The 16,541-nt window shown below is 41.5% G+C and overlaps 1 protein-coding gene and 1 long non-coding RNA gene across 2 annotated transcripts in view; both read right to left on the reverse strand.

Moving 5' to 3' along the window:
• Positions 1-16,541, reverse strand: part of LOC116064135 (CD209 antigen-like) — a 205,516-nt gene that overhangs the window by 6,484 nt on the left and 182,491 nt on the right. Inside the window, exon 11 of the mRNA XM_035993205.1 lies at positions 6,065-6,213. Within this exon, the coding sequence (XP_035849098.1) occupies positions 6,065-6,213 (149 nt within the window). The remainder of the gene's footprint in view (positions 1-6,064; positions 6,214-16,541) is intronic.
• On the reverse strand, positions 6,415-7,790 carry LOC118493444. Its single transcript, XR_004895399.1, has 2 exons — positions 7,655-7,790; positions 6,415-6,491 (listed from the first exon to the last, which is right to left on the reverse strand). It is a non-coding gene; the product is annotated as an uncharacterized LOC118493444 (long non-coding RNA).

A 16,541-nucleotide genomic window follows, 5' to 3' on the forward strand; every position in this document is an offset into this window, starting at 1 on the left:
CAGCGATGTGTTTTCAGTGAGTGTCTGAAATCTGGTTTGGACTTTCAGTTCACTATTTAATAAACACTATATAGGGAATAGTGAGTGAGTGAATGAGGGAGCAGTTTTCAACACAGCTGAAGAAAGAGGAAGGTGACGGACATCCAGGTGAAAAGAAGGACATCCGGCGGTATTTCCGGCGGCACCGGAGCAATCCTGGAAGTGGAACGGTTGTGGATGTAGACCACATGCAGCACGACAACTTGGAGTTATTTTCTCAACTGACTGCCCCCAGAGACAGAATGTTGATATTCTACATGTCTTTATCCCTCCTGTTGTCCTCGGGTCAAATTTGACCCGTTTACAAAAACTTTCAATATCAGAACTTTGACAAAAGTACGTTGAAAAAAGTGACAAATGTTGGAAAAAGCTACAAAAACGAAGCAAAAAAAAAAATCGATTAAAATTTGGGAAAAGTGACCAAAAAAAACATCAAAAACATCGCCAAAGGTGACAAGAACTTGTGAAAAAAAAGTGATACAAAAATTGGACAAAAAGTGAAAAAAAATACATTGGAAAAAGCACCAAAAAAATGCCAAAAAAATTGTCAAGAATGTGACATTTTTTTTAATAAAATCAACAAAAACGTTGAGGAAAGAGTAGAAAAAGAACAACAAAATGTTGAAATTTCGACCCAGAAAAACACAAAGTTGTATGGTCGATGGATAGACACCACAAGGGTTAAAAACACCAGATTACATTACATAACATCTTTTAAGAATCAATGATTCAAGACAATGATTACAGATTTGGACCATTACACTTATTTCACTCATAGTCCATTTTTGTCCTCCATGTGTATTAGGTCATGCATGTGTTAATGGCTAGTTAGCTAAAATGTTGTTGTTGTTGTAACTGAACTTAAAATGCACAAGTTATTTCTCTTGTGGCTCATTTTGTCAGTTACAGCTTCAGGTGCATTACCACCACCATCTGGACTGGAGTAGTACTGACTCTGATTAGCATGTAGCTCTGGAAAACTGACTGACTGCTATCAGATTAGTGACGTGGCTAACAGAGACTCATATACAGTATGTGGGAAGATGTTTACAAAAGTGTTGCATGTGGATTTAATCCAGGTATGAGATGCTAGAAATGACGAGCATAAATGAGACCTTGGTTAAGATTTGGGAAATATCCTCATCACGGTAAAGCCAACAGTTGTGGTTGGGTTTAGAGTAGGGTTGGGTACCAAACTCAGTACTTTTTATGGTACCAACCGAATTACGTCGGTAAGACCGAAGACCGATTCATGTTAAATCAATGGTGCCAACTTGCGGTACCTTAGAGCGGTGGTTCTCAAACTGTTTTCAATAGGCTCATTCGAGATGAACTGCGCCTCGCCTGTAAAGTGGACGAGAGCAGGCAGCAGCAGCCGGGGGCGGTAACAAAAATCCGCTGTCAAGTCGGACAGTTTCCAGCCGATTCCAGCAGCCTTCAGGCTGAACAGGAAGTGACAGAAACACTGTGGTCCGATTCCGATTTAATAAAACGTTATCAGACCCAAATATTAGCTTGTACACAGTCTCCAGTTGCTTTTATTATGACAGAGTAGCTGTTAAAATGCTCTACATGCGATCTGTTGCTGATTTTAATTTTAACAGCACACTGTAGATGATCCGTAATCAGATTTAGTCTCTCTGACTTCTAAACGTCACTATCAGCCACACGTGTTCTGTACAGAATAAGCCTTTAAATCAGACAAATAGCAGTTAAAATCCCTACAAATCAAAATCAATAAAAAGTTTATAAAAAACGTCGTCATGTTGAGTCGATTCTGAACCAATCAGCTGTTAGATCAGCTGAGAGGCCGGCGTTTCCCAGCATGCCCTGGGTCCGCCTGGGTCTTGCAGTCGGAGAGCAACTGCGGCGCCTGGCTCTAAAAACTACGGCCGCCTTGATGTCGTGAGGTTATCGTTGCCCACGTGTGCATGACGTCAGAGCAAGTCGGAATCAAGTCAGACACAAATCTAACCGGCATGCATTGGGCGGCAATCACCGGTGATCGATTCTGCACAGATCTGGCTCATCTCGAACGAGCCTATTAATGTACCCCATTTGAAACTTCAAAAACAGCGACAAAGCGTCTCTAAAGCCATTCCTACTCCCTATTGCACGTTCTGCCAGCCTGAACAAAGTGGACCATTCCTGCACATGGTCTGGGAGTGTGAACAGGTGCATGAGTTCTGGAATAAAACAACATCAATAATATCTGATGTGATAGGATGTCGACTTCCTACTGACCCGATTGTTGTGTTACTTAATGACGACTCTAAATTACATCTGCTTGGGCGACAGAAGAAAATTTGGCTGCCCGGATCAACTGCGACCAAGAAAATGATAGCTCAGCGCTGGCTCCCCCCCACTCGCTTTGTATAAAACAGTGGTTGGTAGTGGTATTTTCTGGACATAGTTATGCTTGAGCTCTCTACAGCAAGGATTAACAAAGCCAAGTCATCGACTATAGACCTATGGAAAAACGCAGCAGCACAAGTATCAGACTTAATGACCTCAGCATCACAAAAAGTAGAGGAGAGTGACTAGGCAAGGTGTGATTTCTTTTTTTGTTTTTGAGAAACACTGCCTTAGAGCGCGTACACAAGCACAAGCTTCTCCACCTTCTCTACATGTTTGACAGAGAGCGAGGCTCAGCTCTGACACACACAGCTATTCCACAGTCTCAGATGAAAACAAAGGGTGATCGTACCTTCTCTGTTGTTGCCCCGAGACTCTGGAACAAACTTCCCATTCATATTAGGTCCTCCTCTACTGCTGAGATCTTTAAGTCTCGTCTTAAAACACATTTTTATTCTTTGGCGTATGATTTAGTTTAGGGACATTTGTATAGAAGTGTATTGTTTGTGTGATGTTCATTGTGTCTATATTTGTATTGTCTTCCTTTGTTTTTATAACATAATATAACTTTGTACAGCACTTTGTTCAGCCTAGGTTGGTTTTAAATGTGCTCTATAAATAAACTGACTTGACACAGAGCTGCGGTGCAGACGGAGCAAACTACGTCACCTCTGCAGCTTCAAGTCACAGCGAGTCACGGAAATATGGTCGCAAGTGTGGTTACACTTTTCAAAACTCCACACAGACAGCGTTTACTGCAATATGATATAATCACGAGCCGAAAAGCAGCTGTATAGCGCGGTTAATGTTAAACTTCCTCTGAGACAGACAGGCACAACAGTGTTCTCTATGCCCTGGAGACAGACTGACAGGCTGGAGGTTGTAGGACAAGGCATCTTTATTTCTATAGCACATTTCAGCAACAAGGCAATTCAACAAGCTGTACATCAATCATTAAAGAGCAGTTAAAAACTTTCATGAAAAGAAATACAGGCTAAAACTAGAAATAAAAGATACAAATACAATAGTTAGGTTAAGGTTACAGCGCAGCGTTACAAAATGATAACAATGATTTAATTGGTTGTGGGAACGGGTTTGGGAGGGGAGATGGAGGTAGGGCGGGGTTTATTTTGTGTGGAGTGTAAAATGTTCTAAGGAAAAACTTCTAACTAACTGATTACAAACGTTATTATAAACTACATAAACCAAGGTAAAAAAAATCCATGTTTGTATTAGCTTGTATTATAATAATCCTGTAGGACTACAGAGTAAATACATGACTTCTAACCAGATTGTGCTCTATGAAGGGCAGAGGAACAATATCTCTGTAATCAGGTTATTTAGCAACACAGAATAAACAGCTGAGCAAATGTTAAAGAATTGGTCTGATTTAACAAAGCTGATCCCAACACTACACACCTCTCTGTCATCAAAGAGTTCAGATCATCTTTTTCTCACAGATCCAGTTCTTATTATCAGAATAATATCCTTGTGTCCATTTTCCTTGTTGATTGCAGCATAGAGCATAGAAACCGTCATAGTGAGTCAGTCCTGCTGCCCAGAACCTGTCAGACAAATAAAATGTTCTTTTATCAAACAGCTGAAACTCCTGATTGTTGTTCATTTGAAATAAACTATTTAATTTAAATATTTATATTATCTGTAAATAATCAAATTATTTCAATAATTAAATTAAGATTAAACTTTGTAAAGCAATTCTCTCTCTCTCTCTCTCTCTCTCTCTCTCTCTCTCTCTCTCTCTCTCTCTCTCTCTCTCTCGGCATGACAAGAAATACATGTGTTGCCAAAGCATAACAACAAACACATATAAACAACAAAGTGTAAATACATCAGATATAATAATACAAGTGAACAGCATAATTATGATATAATTGCAGATAATAAACAAATTCTCAAAGGGTACGTTGAAACAATTATATTAATATATATATATATATATATATATATAAAGAAAGAAATAAAGAAAAAGAAAACAAAGAATAATAAAAATGATAATACAGTTCTCTACTTATGTTGCCTCATATTGTGGCAGGAGAAGACATATTTAGCTGCTAGCCATGCTGTGTTTTCATCTTCCCCTAATAAAAGAGGAAGCTTTTTGTCCTCAGTGTAGGTAGTGAAGACTGGTATATGTTTTTGAATTTTTTGGAAATATTTGGTTTTTAAGTCTTTATATTTGGGACATGTACATAAGAATTGTAATTCTGTTCTGATGTCCTGGTGGCAGTATGTACAAACACGTTCCTCTCCTCATAGTCACTGACTCTGTATTTTGTTAAAATTTCTTTTTCTTTTGGATTTTTTGTTTTCAGATATTCGGCCAATTGGATATCTCTGTTCAGGGATTGGTAACAGAGGAGTTTGTGTTGTATTTTATTTTAATTTCGCCATTGTTCTGTATATTTGTCTTCTAATTTAGTTTAAAATCTTTTGATTGAAGACTGAGGATTGTTTCTGAGGCTCCGTGTACCTGTCTCTCTCTCTCTACCTGTCTGTCTACTACTGACGGTGGTGTTTAGCTCCGTGTACCTGTCTCTTTCTCAACTGTCTGTCTACTACTGACTGTGGTGTTTAGCTCTGTGAAGCTGTCTCTCTCTACCTGTCTGTCTACTTCTGACTGTGATGTTTAGCTCTGTGGACCTGTCTCTCTCTCTACCTGTCTGTCTACTACTGACCGTGGTGTTTAGCTCCATGAACCTGTCTCTCTCTCTACCTGTATCTATACTACTGACTGTGGTGTTTATCTCCGTGTACCTGTCTCTCTCTCTACCTGTCTGTCTACTACTGACTGTTGTGTTTAGCTCTGTTAACCTGTCTCTCTCTCTACCTGTCTGTCTACTACTGACTGTGGTGTTTATCTCCGTGTACCTGTCTCTCTCTCTACCTGTCTCTATACTACTGACTGTGGTGTTTAGCTCCGTGAACCCGACTGTCTCTCTACCTGTCTGTCTACTTCTGACGTTGGTGTTTAGCTCCGTGTACCTGTCTCTCTCTCTACCTGTCTGTCTACTACTGACTGTGGTGTTTAGCTCCTTTCCGTGTACCGTGCACCAATCAAATCAGCATCTTTCAATAAACAGTGACTTTGATGGAATTGTGATGGAAACCAAAAACCTTTAAAATGTCTCACGTTTCTGTCAGCGGTGATCCGTCCACCCATTCCCATTTGTATCCTGATTGTCTCCATTCATACCGTAGACCAATCCAGGACTCTCCATCCTTACTCAGTTCAGTGACAAACTCCTAGTAGTTGACGAGAGAAAACAATCATTTCTCTGTTCACAGTTCAGCATTTCTGTTGTAGTAAAGTCATCTTCTGACTTCATCAGTCACAACAAACACAAGAGGGATCCCTCGGTCCACCACACACTGAGGACTGGACCCAACAGCATGACAGTAAACACACATTAGTAACGGAGGAAAGTGAATAAAGACATTTATAATCAGCAGAGAAACAGAGAATGCATGAGGAACTGCACATTTTATACTCATAAGACAGTTAACATTTCATTTCATAGGAATGCATTTTAAAAAGGAAAATAAACATTTCAAGCATAATTTCCAAAGATTTCAAATTGACATTACTATATTTAAATATTTCCATTAAATTTATTTTTCTCTAAAATCACTCAGAAACAAACACACTGACCTTTTCTTCTTTGTTGTTTATGACGACCAGATCTGCTCCTCTCTTCTTACAGTCAGCACTGCTTCCCTCCCAATTCTTCTTCTCTTCTGATTTAAAGTAACAACTGCATCCAGATCTCGTCCATCCATGAGGACAGCTTTTAACAACAACTTTTAAAGACAGATTTCACATCATTCAGTGTCAAAGTGATAAGACTTGGAGTTGAAACAGTTATAATCAACGGTAACTACACAATCAACGTCTATGATGTAAATGTGTATAATACAGGAGTTTACTGGTTTTAAACTTTTCTCACCTTCAGTTCTGTCCTTCAGGTTCTTCACTTCATCCTGTAACTGACTGTGATTTACACTCAGTGTTTCGTAGCTGCTCTGTAACTGACTGTTGTTGTTGCTCAGTTGGTCGTATCTGGTCTGCAGCAAAGTGACTGAAAGATGAATATGAAAACCATAACAAAGTTTAAAAAAGACCAACAACACCAAATCATTCTGCTTCAAACTAAAGACAAATATTTGGGACATAAAACCACAATCTTTGTTGTGTGCAAAAATGAGCCAAAGCTTGCATGACGTCTCATTAGTCTGACTTTCCCAAACTCAATATGTCTTTAGTACAATTGTCTCTCTCCATGTTTCCACTGACAGTGTTTCCTTGCTGAGTGGTGGTAGAAAGGAAACATCCTGGTAGTCAAGTGTTGTGTTGATAAAGTTTCAGCTGAATGTTAACACAGAATGAAGATGGTTTTTGCCATAGACAGTTAAAGAAATGGACAATGTGACCCGTTGATTTCTACGGAGACCAGTGAAGTGAATTAGAAGCACTTTCCCGGTGATGGCTGAGCGTTACTGAGCAGCCTCCAACTGAGCTTGAAGACGTAGATGTGACGTGAGCAACCTGTCTGAAGTTGGAAGTCTTCTGGTAGCTGTGCCAAGAGAAATCTCAATCATTCCCAATCTAGCAGAGACGGAGAGCGTAGGTATATGTAAGGAGATAACATAGGCACAGGCTAATTATTGATCACTAAAATGATAGTTAACATTAGTAATTAAATGTAAACAGCTAATGTGAGTCCAAACTGCCTGAGAGCTTCTCCTGACTGTACGGTAATTTCTCTACTATGCGGCAGTAAGTCGCGTGGTGATGACACAATCGTTAGCCTATTTTTATAAAAACGTCTGCTACGGAGCAATAACGTGAGGTACAAGGTAATGGAGCCTTTTATATATTGTCGTGTTTCTTTAGAAATAAACAATGGACAAATAGAGTCTTTAAACGCTTCAGATGTAAAGTTATTCTCTGTCAAAGTGACGTCAAAATGAATGGCAGTCAATGGAATGCTAACAGGAGCTGTTGGCTTGTTAGCCTACAATCTCTCCGTAGGAGGTACGCTTTGTGGACACTCAGGGATCACTTAACAGGTGATATGGACAGTAGGAATAATTACAGCAACTAATAACTATTTCAGCATATACATGGCATGTCAGTAAAAACCTGAACCTTTCCTTTAGAGCCTGAAGCTGATTTAAGTACACCATGGTGTATTGGTTCAGTATTTGTGGCTCAGTAGTTGTGAAGTGTATTTTATCTTACAGTATACGGATAAGAGGATGTTTCCAGTCATCATCAGAAAGCAGAGCACTGCCAGACAGAGTGCTGCAGCCCTGAAAGTCTTCCTTTGGACGGCTGGAGGATGTCTCTCAGTGTCTGGTCCTAAAGTGGCAAAGCACACAGAGAGCACGGTTCATTACAGGGAAACAACATGAGTCTTTGTTATCAAAGTTCCTATTATCGGGGGGCGCTGTCGAGCATGGGTAGAGAGTAGACGCACCGTTGCCAGCTCCTACATATTTATCCATTCATTTTGTTTTAAACGTCTGTTTAGCTCGTTGTCTTTCTCCTATTTTGGGTTCGGACTATTTAAGACATCTGCTGATATGTCCGGGAAGGGTCCTACTCGTAAAGAACGCCCAGCTTGAGCTCAAAACCGACGTGCTAACGAGAAAGCTAACCAGCCTTCTCCCGCACATGATGGCGACGACGACGAAGGAGGCCCGTCACTCTCGCAGTTGGTAAAACTTATTGAAAGTTTCAGGGCTGAAACCCACGGTTCACTGGGCACCCTGCAGTCTACTAGAGACTCTTTTGGGACACGTCTCACTGAAGTTGAAACTTCCCTGCATGACTGCGACGATAAGATTACTGCGCTCGAGGCCAAATGTGAAAAGCTAGTGAATTGCAACAAGTTGCTATTGGCTAAATCGGAGGACCTCGAGTCGAGGAGCAGAAGACAGAATCTACGTGTTGTGGGTGTACCTGAAAACATGGAGGGGCCCCAGGTCACGGCATTTATGACCGACTTCTTTGCCGAGACGCCGGGTATGGAAATCCCTGACGGGCCAGAGATGTTGGATCGGGCACATCGCCTAGCTTTCTGTCCAGCCTTGGGTTGAAATGCTCCTCCGAGACCCATGATTGTAAAGGTGCACCATTTCAGAGTGAAGCAGCGCATCCTCCAGCTGGCCAGGGAGAAGGGTCCGCTCACCTTCCGCGGACACGCGGTGCATATCTTCCCTGATTTTACTGTTGAGGTCGCTAAACGGAGAGCATCTTTTACCAACATCAAGCAGAAGCTCCGGGCTGCAGACATCAAATACAGCCTGCTGTTTCCCGCTAGGCTCCAAATCTCATTCAACGCAGCAAGTACAGCTTCGTTACAGCGGAGGAGGCAGTGAGTTTTTACACGGAGACCATAGTCCCGACTCAACGGGTGGACCGGGTGAACGATGCTACTGGACAACTTCTCACCGGTGATTGATGTCGGTCTCTTTATAGCTACACACATGCTGACCACTCTGGACGGTTCTCAGATACTTATTATGTAGGCTCCTCTGTTATACATGGCTTCTCTATATGTGTCTGAAGGTGGTGAGTCAGAATATTATTTATGCTTTGTCCTGTTCAAATGTGTTTTCATAACATGTTTATGTTTTTGACGTTTATAACTATATATGGTTACTTGTGGAGCACTGGTGTGATGCACAGTTAGGATGCATAATGTAGGGTGTAGACGCTTAGTTCAGGGAAGCGTTTTGGGGAGGGCTGGGTTACTACTACTCCATACTGTTTGGTAAGCATAAGATATATGAATTTGGCAACAAGCCAAGCAAATATCTAGCCAATTTGATTAAAGGGGTGATTAAGTGATTATATAGGGTATTTTACACTGTTCCTTAAGGTCTCCTAATAGGGTATGTAACATTGGTTGGGCTGAAAATTGCCCGAATGCTATTTTATTAGGCCCTTAACTACCCTGTGAATATGGCTCTATTTGGAACAAGAGCTTTTCTTCCAAATATGGTATGCTCATGAATATGTAGATGAGCTGCGTGCTGATTGGTTTGAGAGAACCCCATAGAAACACATTGGAGACGAGACAGCAGGTCTCATATTTCAGACACTGTAAAGTTATACATTGTTTGTCGGGCTATTTCGTTATTAAATTCACTTCTGAGACTTTTTTATGCAAGAAATCAACTATATAAAGCTCAAATATGGGCTGTCTTACGAAAATTGATGGCTAATTGCAAATTTGGTAAGATGTGTCGGACTTTATCTAGGAGCTCCACACAGTCTGACGAGAAAGTGGCAACCTAAATACCCAGTGAAAGTCACCGTTTCCCTGGGTACTGGACTACTGGAATACTCGGGGCTCCGTGGAGCTCCGTTGAGCTGGCTGGCTGCCAGCTGCCGGCATAACTAGAGTAGCTATATTTACAGTTTGAATTTCATCACACCACTTATATAACATCTACCCCAAGGTCTTATAAAGCTAACAATGGTGTCTGATTTCAATTTAATGAATCTTTGTGAACATTAGTGGTTTCTTTAGCTGCTACTGTCCCTTAAATCCTATGTGTACAGATTGCGGCTAGTTAGCTTCATTTTCAGTGTAATTAGAGTATATTTACAGTTTGAATTTCGTCACGCCACTTATATAACATCTACCCCAAGGTCTTATAAAGCTGACAATGGTGTCCGATTTCAATTTAATGCATTTTGTGAATTTCAGAGGAATTCTAAGAGGAGGCTAGCTAGCTCTCATTGATAGAGCTCCATCCAGCCGCAGGCTCTATCAATGAGACTCGCGGACAAGAGGCGTTTATTTCCCCGATCGTTTGTTTAAATAACTCAACACATTATAATTACACACATTATAAGATTAACTGGAACCTGTGGTAAGAGATTGCTGGCGTAACAAGCTCGCTGACCGCGCTCTCACTCACACACAGCGGCCATTTAGCAGGAAGAGGGGAGCTGCAGGCCCTGGAGCTCTGTCAGGGCAGCGGCGTTTGGTAGTCCATTAACCCAAAAAACGGTGACTTTGCGCGGGTATGGAGTGCCGTGGGCTGCCAGCCGTGACGGAGCTCCATCTACCTCCCAGCAGGCCGGGGTCTGTGAAGGAAGGCAGGCCGGGCGGCGAGGCAGCAACACAGGCAGCACCGGCCGCTGAACTCCGACACACAGTCGGACAAAATTTGCAATTAGACATCAATTTTCGTAAAACGGCCCATATTTGATCTCTACATTAGTTGATTTCTTGCATAAAAAAGTCTCAGAAGTGAATTTAGTGGTAAAATAGCAAATGAACAATGTATACAATTTCTGAGATCTGCGCGACCTATTCAGAAGACTAAGCTGACCTCAGATCAGTGGTGTAGCCTATGTAAATGTTTGGGCGTGACAAAGATAGAGACTAGAGCCAAATGAGGAGGAGCTTGTTGAGATTTGCCCGTTTTCAGAGGCAGTTTCAAATTGTGAGATTTGCATAGGAAAGAGGTGTCAATGGGATTTTGAGGTTCTATGTATGTCCTATTTACCCACCAAACTCATTATCATTATTCAACTATGACAAGGTAAAATCGGTTTTGCATTCAATCACCCCTTTAAAAAAAAAGAAAAAGTTATCAGTCCCTCCAGGGTTTCACAGCCTTATTTTGAGATTGTTGTGGCCCAAGTGATTTTGCGGGAGCTTTTGTAAAAAATTGCAATAAAAGTTGGGAAACAAACAAAAACAAAGGGTCCAAAAAACGGGCAATGGTCAAACTCAACGGGAATCAGGAACTCAGGAACACAGGAAACAGGGAAAAACGCTCGAAGGCTGCACACAAGGAAAACAGACGATCTCGCACAGGAGTAAGGGGAAGACTGAACTTAACTACACAAGACCCCCTGTCTTGTGACAATAACACAGGTAATCAAACAAGCAGGAAAGCAGAAGACAGGAAGTAAAACAAGACAACATGGGAGATGCAGAGATACTACAAAATAAAACAGTTGATCTTTACATTGTTAGTTCATTTCCTAACCTGGCCTAGGACACTCATCCTGTACGTCTTCGGTTTTTCCTGCATCCACCGTGTGTGTGTGTGTGAGTGCGCGCGTCACTCGCAGGGGGCTCGCTGCAGAGAGCCGACAGCTTTCAGCGACTTTAGAGTGAAAAAAACGTTAGAGCGTACATTGATGTTAAAATGTATACAGGTTGGCAGGACGGTCTGAAATGTTTTGCACGGTCTTTCGCTGTACGATTTGTTGGTAAATGTGAGATGTTCGAGTCACACACGTCTCGTCTTCATATCAGAAACAAGGAAATGAATTTGGCGACGTACATTGTGTTACGTCATCCTGTTCTCACTCCCGCTTGGTCACTGGAGTCACATACTGACGCAAAGTCTTGGACATGGGACTGCTGGGATTGGCAGAAGTCACGGGAAACACCAGTTATTGGTCAAATTTGTGGTAAAGTTGCAGTGATTGGTCAAAATTGCGAGTCGCACCGAATTCACAGTGATTGGTTGAATTTACGTGAATTGTTGCGATCGCAACATCGCGAAATCCTGGAGGGACTGTATAATGTCCCTGTAAGAATAACCTTTTACTCAGCAGATTAATTGCTTTGATCTGTGGTTGGGTGTGTCAGACCCTTCAGGTTCACTTCAGGTGAGAACGCCATCTGACCCAAATACAGGAAGTAAACCACAAACAGTTACTAGCCTGCAGCTTCAACCTTGCTCACAATTTATATATGATTTAAGGGATGATAACTTTCAGATCCATAATTTGTTCTGAGCATACATCGTGTCTGTGTGACATCATCAGTCTGTGTGACATCAGTCTGGGTGACATCATCAACACTGAGGCAAAACCAGAAACCCAAGACGTTATAAATGTGGTGTTGCTCCATTATCTCTGAGACCAGAAGTGTCGGCAGGTTTCACTCAGATATTCTGTCCAATAACAAGCGACCGTTTCCACCATGTGACATTTGTTAACAGTGTTTGGTGCCTTTGACAAAGTGCAGTGTGAACGCAATCCCAACCAAATAAATAAATGCAACAATGCTGCAACGTCACCCCCGAATCTGGTGTCTGTCCAGTCTGGTGAACTATAGGTGTGAAAGTGTCCTTAATCAAATTATTAAACCTCTTAGGTAAACCAATTATTACACTAAAGTAAAACAAATATAAACTCATCTGAAATGTTGAGTTGTAATGGGTCTCTCTCTCTCTCGCTCTCGCTCTCTCTCTCTCTCTCTCTCTCTCTCTCTCTCTCTCTCTCTCTCTCTCTCTCACTGTATTTCTGTCCTTCCTGTCATGTAGTTTCATGTCTTTACCAGACTTGATGCTGCCTCAGATCTCAGCAATGACACTTGTCAGGTAATGTTACCATATCTAAACACATCGGGCATCATTTCTTAATAAAAAATGAGTCTTCTAACCAGAGAGCTCTGATACATTTAGCAGAACATAATAAAACTAACTACAGGAAAGAGCTGCAAAACACAAGGTTTCCATACTGTACATGTACATCTATAGAGACAAACATAGATGGAGGCAGTTTCCTTGAGAACTGACAGCTGAGTGTCAAACTAAACTGAGAGCAAACGTAGAGTTTACACATCAGTCCAACATGAGTTGAAGGTACAGCCACATTCAAACAGCTCAGCATTTATATCTATGATATTGATTTGTCATAATTTCTCACTTACTTCCTCCATCTGACTGATTATCAGTGTGATCTCTGATAGCGTCAGTACTCTCGTATATTTCCACCTCCCTTTCCTCCCATTCTACTTTGTCTTCCTGAACATTTCTGTTGTATCTCACCTTCTTTGACATATCTGGTTTGGCATAAATATCTTCAGACATCTTGAGAAACTGTAGCTGAACTTAACTTCACTTACTGCTTACCGTGCTGTGTAGATCTGTCACTACGCTGCTGTAAAACTTTGGTAGATATACATTCATTAATGTGACATCCTCTACTGATGCTGCTGCTGTCAATGTGTCTTGGAAAGTAAAGAACATTAAGAAAGTAACAGCACATACCACACACACACACACACACACACACACACACACACACACACACCCTCATTACTTATTAAATTGATATATTTTAATAAAAACATGATAACTCCAGTCCGGTGGTTTTCTTAACTTCAGCGAGGACACTGCATTGTCCAACCTTTGGATTTATTTCATGAAACCATTTATAAACTATAAATGCATTTGTGTAAAACTGAAAAATGTATAAATAGCATTTATTCACAGCTTAGTTAAACGCTTTCACACCCCACAGCCAGCCATACACAGCAGTTCAACAGCCAAAAGAGGAAATCCTGCTTTCACAGTTATTTCTGTTGCCTAAACTAAAACTTTGTAATGTTTAATGAAGTTACAATGACATTTTATGAACTAAAATGGCTATCCTGCTTTGTAAGAAGTTATTAGACCATCAGTCTGTCAATCCATGATTCAAAAATAACAGACTCCCAGTGCTGTGGGGCCCAATCCCTAAAAACTATTGCTAAGCCTCTGTCCTGACTGACAGGTCCTAAAGCATCTCCTGCTTTATCGTCTGTTTTAAAATAAATGGGATCATAATTTACTAAATGAACATCATGCTGTATTAAATAACACTTGAAACTAGTGACTGAGACCATGAACTCATTATGAAAATGTTTACTGAGGTAATAAATCAAGTGAGAAGTAGGCTCATTTTCTCATAGACTTCTATAGAAACACTTCTTTCTAGAGCCAGTGGAGTCTCCCCCTGCTGGAAATGACAGAGAATGCAGCTTTAAGGAGCTTCAAGATGGCATCTTTTCATTGTTTTCTGCCCCTACTGTCTCTTCATAAGATCAGCAGCCTGTCCCATAGACTTTACATTGTGATTGAGTCACACACATTAAACTACAGAAGCTTTTCATCTCTGACAACTTTTAAAAATATATGTGCTCAAATTATGCTTATTTTGAGGTTCATAATTGCATTTAGAAGTTATATAAGAATAGGTTTACATGGTTTAATTTTCAATAAACACCATATTTTTGTTGTACTGCACATTGCTGCAGCTCCTCTTTTCACCCTGTGTGTTGAGCTCTCTGTTTTAGCTACAGAGTGAGGCATCACACTTCTATCCCATCTTTGTTGGGAGTCGCACATGCTCAGTAGCTAGGTAAGGACTACTAGCTAGAAGCTAGCGCTGCTAGCGGTTAGCCACCTCGTTCTCAATGGCAAAACACTGCTATAACACTATAGAACTACTTCCATGTCCCTCGTCTGCAGGTATTCAATGCAAAGTTGGAAGTGCGCCCTAGTTTAGAAGAAGTCTCCCGGCTAATCCTGCCTTGTACTGACCGAAGTTGAAGAAACAGCTAGCTGATGTGGTATGGTGATTTGGACTTCTCTTTCCAGCTCTCAGCGAAGGCGGTCGCTTTTTCTCCCTCTCCCTCCCAGGCCTACCCTGCTTGCTATCTTGTCTTGTGTTGTCTGCTGTTAACTTTTTAGAGACTCTCCCTGCAAGGCTCTACAAATACCTAAAAATCATGGAATTGATTAACTGGTCTCTCAGCCCAATTGACACTGTATTCTCGAGGAGGAGCACTGGTTCGGGTGAGCCAGCATGTCCTGACGGGACGTTTGCTGCGGGGTATACGATGGACGGCTGGGAGAAATGGCGTGTCGTGTGTCTCTCTGCTCTTTCCGTGGAGGACGTTGAGGATATCTACCTATTTGGAACCCTGATAACTGGAATGTTGCTGATTGGAGGATGCTTCGCTCTGGTTTATTGAAGAATTGGAAAAACTTTGGTAGCTGTCCAAAGCCCAAGGAAGCTGCCTGGCCTGCCTGAAGCTGTCGGAAAAGCGATCAGTTTGCAAACTGGAACTATTAATCGCGTGATGGAAACCAACATTGTAATGTCCCGCGGCTTGGATACCATCATGAGGAAGGTCATGGATTTGGAAAGAAAAATTGACCAGTTGAACAGTGTGTAGTTGGACAATAGAATGAATGTTTAAATTAGAGCAGCCATTCGCGTAGACAAAACAAATTTAATCTTTCGGCTCCCTTATCCTGAACGGCCTTGCCGAGGCCGTATCTTGGAACAAACAGTCACCCTGTTGGGGCTCTGCAAGCGAGATGCTCTTGGTTCCTCCCCCGTCTTCCCCACTGCCTGCTGATTGTCGTATCGGTTCTGGACTGTTCAAGGGTGTCACCATGGCAACGTGCTGTGTTTTCGCTATAACATTCTGCGGACTGTGTCACTAGTGGGACTGCTGGGCTGTGCGTTTCTCAGCAGGCCAAACTCCCCCAACCTACCCTCTCCCCAGTCCAACGCCTTCGCAGCCAAATGTGCAACTGTACATTTATGTTATGTTATGTTATGTTATGTTCAGCAGTGCAAATGTACTGTTTGTGTGCCTATGTGCTGAGGTGTTTTTTTCCTGTTCCCACACTGTTCTTATCTTTATGAGGATAGTCTGTGAGTTGCTTTTTTTCCCCTCTCCTCTCCTCATGTGATGCTGTATTGTCCCTGCGAGAGTTAAGAGAGAGTTGTTTTGGCGCCGCATATATGGCGACTCGGTGTGTCTGTGCGTGTTGCTTTAATGTGACATGCACCTACAGCACCAGGACAAATTCCTTGTGTGTGTAAACGTACTTGGCAATAAAGCTTTTTCTGATTCTGATTTCTGATTTCTGATTAGCTAAAGTGGTTAGCACACACCAAATGTTTCGGCCGATGACGTAGACGGCCGTGTCGATTTTGACCAGCTCACCCAGAGACTGAAGGCAGGACACATTCAGAAACCGTATCTCACTCTAAACAGCATGGATGTTTTTTTTTCCAAGTTTGTATGCGTGTGGAAGCACCAGAGATACAAAATAACACCCCAAATCCCAGAAAAAGTGTTTTTCTCATAATATGGGCACTTTAAACTCCTAAAACTAACCTCCGTGGCCGGCAAAAGTTGTCGGAGCACAAATAATGCAATTCGAAATGTAAAAAAAAACTAAATAATAAAACTGAATCAAGTTCTATGAACAATTTCTGTTAAAATACACAGACACACAACTGTTAATACACAGTTATTCCTTAGAGTGTACTTCAAATTAATATGAAACTAACTATCTGT

This window comes from Sander lucioperca, chromosome 16 (genome assembly GCF_008315115.2).
Source record: "Sander lucioperca isolate FBNREF2018 chromosome 16, SLUC_FBN_1.2, whole genome shotgun sequence".
Taxonomy (NCBI): Eukaryota; Metazoa; Chordata; class Actinopteri; order Perciformes; family Percidae; genus Sander; species Sander lucioperca.